This window comes from Sinocyclocheilus rhinocerous, unplaced genomic scaffold (genome assembly GCF_001515625.1).
Source record: "Sinocyclocheilus rhinocerous isolate Xijiao unplaced genomic scaffold, SAMN03320098_v1.1 scaffold613, whole genome shotgun sequence".
NCBI classification, from domain to species: domain Eukaryota; kingdom Metazoa; phylum Chordata; class Actinopteri; order Cypriniformes; family Cyprinidae; genus Sinocyclocheilus; species Sinocyclocheilus rhinocerous.
In genome coordinates, this window is record NW_015626869.1 from 178,491 (window position 1) to 183,672 (window position 5,182).

Consider the following 5,182-nt stretch of genomic DNA (forward strand, 5'->3'; position numbering starts at 1 on the left):
CAACACACACTGGCCCAGCTAACCAATCACAGCACATTTCGTATTTCAGAAGGCGGGCCTTCATTTGATACAGGAACTATTGGAGCCGCTCATGTATTGCCGCTCGGTATTGTAATAATGTAAAATATGTGAAAAATAATGTGTTTTTTGAACAACCTAGTATGAGAGCTTGTTCTAGTACGCCCCCAAAACAAAATCAGGCTTGCTTCAGGTAAACCACACCTTCCTTCTTGAGGATATTAGGCTTGCGCAGACTGATCGGCGTATGACATCAAAGTACAGCGAGAGCGATTCAAAAGCTTAAAGAGTCGTCTGCTCTCCATTCACTCTCACGGTACTTTAATGTCATACGCCGATTAGTCTGCGCAGTGCCGATGCATCTCGAACAAGCCTAATATCCTCAAGAAGGAAGGTGTGGTTTACCTGAAGCAAGCCTGAAGCACGTAAACTACTCTGTGACCGCATCAGGTAGCCTACATGGAAGAAGTCATGGTTGCTAACACACCCTGAAAGTTTATTTTATTTATTTATTTTATTTAATTTTTTGATAACAAACAACTTACACTGAGTGAACTTACGCTCTTCAGTTGTTCAGTTATTATGAAAACCCCCAGGTACCCTAAAGTAAAAGCCATCGACATGCACTAGACTGAAACATTCACCAGCGAGAGTTTTACTTGGTAAGTGCGAAATACCGCATGTTCTGTCTTGTCTCATCGTTTGCACTCGTCAGACAAGGCCGTATCAAGTGAACTTTTCGGAGGAGCGTGAGATCAGAGTATAACCCGTCCGGTCACCCCGCACTGTTTCAGCTGGAGGATTGTGTGCTTGTGGGGTCTGTATGTTATATTTACTGTTGTGTGAATGAACTTATAAGTTGATGCGAGTTGTTTGAGTGTGATTTGGGTGTCTGCCGTTGGAAGTATACTGGCTGCGGTTGTGTGTGTGTGTGGTATACGGAGTGTATATATATATATATTTTTTTTTTTTTGTACGTGTATGGTTAATGGATTAGGGTCTCCTATTTGGGGAATGTATAATGTGATTTGCATATGTTATTATTTTGTTATTTTTTGCTTTTTGTATTTATATATCTGTTTGAGATTATGATGTAACTAGTCAACTGTATTATTGTTTGTTTTTTTCTTTTTTTTGTTATGCTTATTTGATTTGATATTGGTTTGTGACAACTTTTTTTTTCTTGAATTTGTGAAAGTTAAGGTATTTTGTCTATTTTTGCCATCTGACATGTATTCTTGATTGTCTTATTGGTTTATTTGCCCCTTAGTTTTGTCTTCATTTTGAAGCCAGACTCATTCCTCTTGTTTTGAACCGTGTATGTGTGTGGAACTGTTTTTATACTATTTATAAATAAAGTATCATTGCTATTTTTCTTTACATTCACGTCTCCGCTGTATCCTTGTGGGAACGAACCTGTGTGTCCTTGTTGGACCGTTGGGTGAAATTCCCAGGGTGGCGTAGTCGGTGTTATGAGGGGTCAGATGTCCAGTGGTTTCTAGGAATCCACTACCTTTGTAATTATAGTCCAAATTAATAAAAACGACAAATCCCTCAGGTGCCACATTTAAATTAGATATTGCTAAGAAAATAAGATGTTAAGAAAAAATGTAAGAAATATTTTGTTATTGGGCTTAAGATCATTCCTGTGAACTTAGTGCCGCAGTTTCTGTAGTGATTTCCATCCTTCATTTTGTTTTTATTATTGTGGAGTTGTACAAAAATGTCTTTTCAAATTCCATTTTTTTAACAGTTCTACTTATAAAATCATCTGATTGTTTCAGATACAGTCTTTTTAGCCTTTCCGTATATTTCAGTTAGAGTCAGCTTTTGAATGGTTATTGGTAATAGTGAGCTTTCCTATTGCTTCTCCCTAAAATTGTAATTCCTATATAGAGCACTTTTATTCATTTAAGAAACAGCAACTGTTTTTATATAGAAAATTATAACATTTGTGGATTTTATTTTATTTTTTATTTTTTTGTCATTCTCATTTGAAAGAAAATATATTCCATGGAGTTTAAAGGTGGTATTCAGTTTACGTGTGCCATTTACACAATAAAATAAATGTTTCTGCACTTAATGTTGGCTGTTTAATGTGTTAAAGTAACTAACGTAATTATCAGCACAGCATCCATTTTTCACTTCCTAAAGCTACGATCATGGGCAAATTCTAATCAGAATTGAGCATCCTTGTGTCTTGCTCACTTCAAAGGTCAAAGTCCTTCAAGTGAGATCTCTGAAGGGAACTGGGCAATTGTTTCTGATAATGTGGCTGTTGGAATACACTTGACGGAAGGACAACAAAAAAGCAATATTTGGTGTCAATCAGCATTTTTTTTTTTTTTTTTTTTTTTTTTTTTTTTTGATGTAGGCAGGTTTCATAAAAAAGCAAAGTTTTGAGCAAAAAGTGGAGAAAATCGCATTTTTATCAAATACTACATCTGGATTCAGTAATATTATCAAAGCAAAGATGCAGTAGAAGACTTCCATCAGTACTCCCAAAGCTTCCACAGGCCTTTACCACTTTCTGGATTGACATTTCCTGTTATGGATCTTTTTCACATTTCCGGATTTCTCAGCAACGTAAGTCGTCATACTTGGGTAAATTTCAATAGCGATAAATGGGAGACTGCCAATTCTAATTCTAATTTGCTCAAATAGCAAAAGAAAAACTCCACGATCGTGTTTTCATGAATTTCAAAAAAAGTAAAATAAAATAGAGAGAGACTAATAACGGCAGTCAAAAGAGAGAATGATGTCAAATTTACCGTCACTCCCATAGACGCTGTATTAGAAACAATCTTGTATTAGCATTAACTAGTATTTTGTAATTTGATGCAAAGGTGATATTATACAAAGTATAGTGTTATAAATGTACATACATTCTTTAAAAAAATGAAAATATAAAAAACTTTGGAGGATTTACGATGCTGATGACCATAGAAACGCATGTGAAAAGGGTCCATTATAACGTTTATATGTTGCTGTTGCAAAAATACACATTCTGTAATATCGTTTTAAAAATTGTCTTTGTGTCTTATATAAATTTCCAGATTTGTCTTTCAACCCTGCACGTTGCCATGTTTTACGAGTTCAGTGAGTTTTGTAGGGAGAACATGAACTGTGTTCCATTTATGAAGTATATATGTATTTTCAAGTATATCTTTTCACGTGTAAACATAAAAGATATTCACTGGGGAAAACGTGCCATGTGCACAGACCTGTCTGATTGATAATGGAATTTGTTGTCAATTACTTTGTCATTTCATCATTGTAGCACTACATATCGTGGCAAAGGTGTGTAAATGCTAATAAATTTATCTTGGGCAAATACATATTTTATTCTTCATTTGTTATTTATTAATTTTGAATTAAATATTTCTTCTTTGACTCAGCAGTGGTGAGAGGGACAGATGTGGAGTTTGTGAGCAGGTTCTGAGAGAACCGGTCTCTATCAGCTGTGAACACAGTTTCTGCATCAGTTTATACTGGGATCAGTCCAGACCATCAGAAGACTTTGACTGTCCTCAGTGCAGAAAGAGATCCAGAGAAACTCCTGCAGTCCAACAGAGAAGTGATTGTGAAACTTGCTGAAGTGGCTTTCAAACAGCTGATGAAGGGCAATGTGATGTTCTATGAGGAGGACCTCATTGAGAGCGGCATAGACCTCACTGACGCCTCAGTGTATTCAGGGATTTGCACTGAGATCTTTAAGCAGGAATCTCTGATTCATCAGAGGAAAGTCTACAGCTTCATTCATCTGAGCGTTCAGGAATTTCTCCCTGCTTTCCATGTGTTTTAATGTCATTTAAACAGCACCACTGAGACCCTTAAGGTTTTTGTTTCAATGCATAATTTGCTTAGAGGTGTGGTAGATAAAGCTCTCAAGAATAAGAATGGACAGCTGGATCTGTTCCTGCGGTTCCTGCTGGGCGTCTCACTGGAGTCCAATCAGAGACTCTTACAGGATCTACTGACACACACAGAGAACAGCTCAGAGAGCATCAGGAGAACCACACAGTACATTACAGAGAGGATCAAAGATGGACATGGACTCTCCACTGAAAGATCCATCAATCTGTTCCTCTGTCTGCTGGAAGTGAAAGATCAGACTCTGTCCAGAGAGATTCAGGAGTTTGTGAAATCAGACAAACACTCAGAGAAGAAGCTCTCTCCTGCTGACTGCTCAACAATCACCTACATGCTTCAGATGTCAGAGGAGCCGCTGGATGAGCTGGACCTCAAGAAATACAACACATCAGATGAGGGGAGAAGACGACTGATACCAGCTGTGATCAACTGCAGAAAAGCCATGTGAGTGTTACAATGAAGATAATTAATTGCAAAAATATCTTCTCTGAAAGGAATTATAATTTATGACATTTTCAAGAATTAAAGTCAAATTGTGTTTTGAAATGTAATAATTTGAATAGTAGTTGCAGAGTCAGGTTAAGAATTGTTTTACCCTCTTTCAGTCTTGCTGGCTGTAATCTCACTGCTCAGTCCTGTGAAATTGTGTCATCAGCTCTTCAATCCTCAAACTCTGTCCTGAGAGAGCTGGATCTGAGTAACATTGACCTGCAGGATTCAGGAGTGAAGCTGCTCTCTGATGGACCGAAGAGTCCAAACTTCCAGCTGGAGATACTGAGGTGTTAAGAAAAAGGGATAATATAAAGTCAGCAGGTCATAATGTTGATATGCGTAATAAATCATCTGTCTGTGTGTGTCTGTAGATGATTTGACTATGTGTGTCTGTAAATGATTTGACTGTGTGTGTCTGTAGATGATCTGACTGTGTATCTCTAGATGATATGACTGTGTGTGTTCCTGTAGATGATCTGACTGTGTGTCTGTAGTTGATCTGACTGTGTCTGTAGATTATATGTCTGTGTGTGTCTGTAGATTGTCTGTGTGTGTATGTAGATGATCTGACTGTGTGTGTCTATAGATTGTATGTCTGTGTGTGTCTGTAGATGATCTGACTGTGTGTCTGTAGTTGATCTGACTGTGTGTATCTCTAGATGATCTGACTGTGTGTGTCTGTAAATTGTCTGTGTGTGTCTGTAGATTATATATCTGTGTGTGTCTGTAGATGATCTGACTGTGTGTGTCTGTAGATGATCTGACTGTGTGTCTGTAGATGATCTGACTGTGTGTGTCT

The 5,182-nt window shown here is 37.4% G+C and overlaps 1 protein-coding gene across 1 annotated transcript; it reads left to right on the plus strand.

Moving 5' to 3' along the window:
• The first annotated feature begins 3,101 nt into the window (after positions 1-3,101).
• Positions 3,102-4,677, plus strand: LOC107719207 (protein NLRC3-like). The gene is made up of 4 exons (XM_016526579.1): positions 3,102-3,117; positions 3,525-3,816; positions 3,886-4,335; positions 4,497-4,677. Exons 1-4 carry the CDS (start codon positions 3,102-3,104, stop codon positions 4,675-4,677), a joined length of 939 nt encoding a protein of 312 aa, XP_016382065.1.
• The last annotated feature ends 505 nt before the right edge of the window (positions 4,678-5,182 follow it).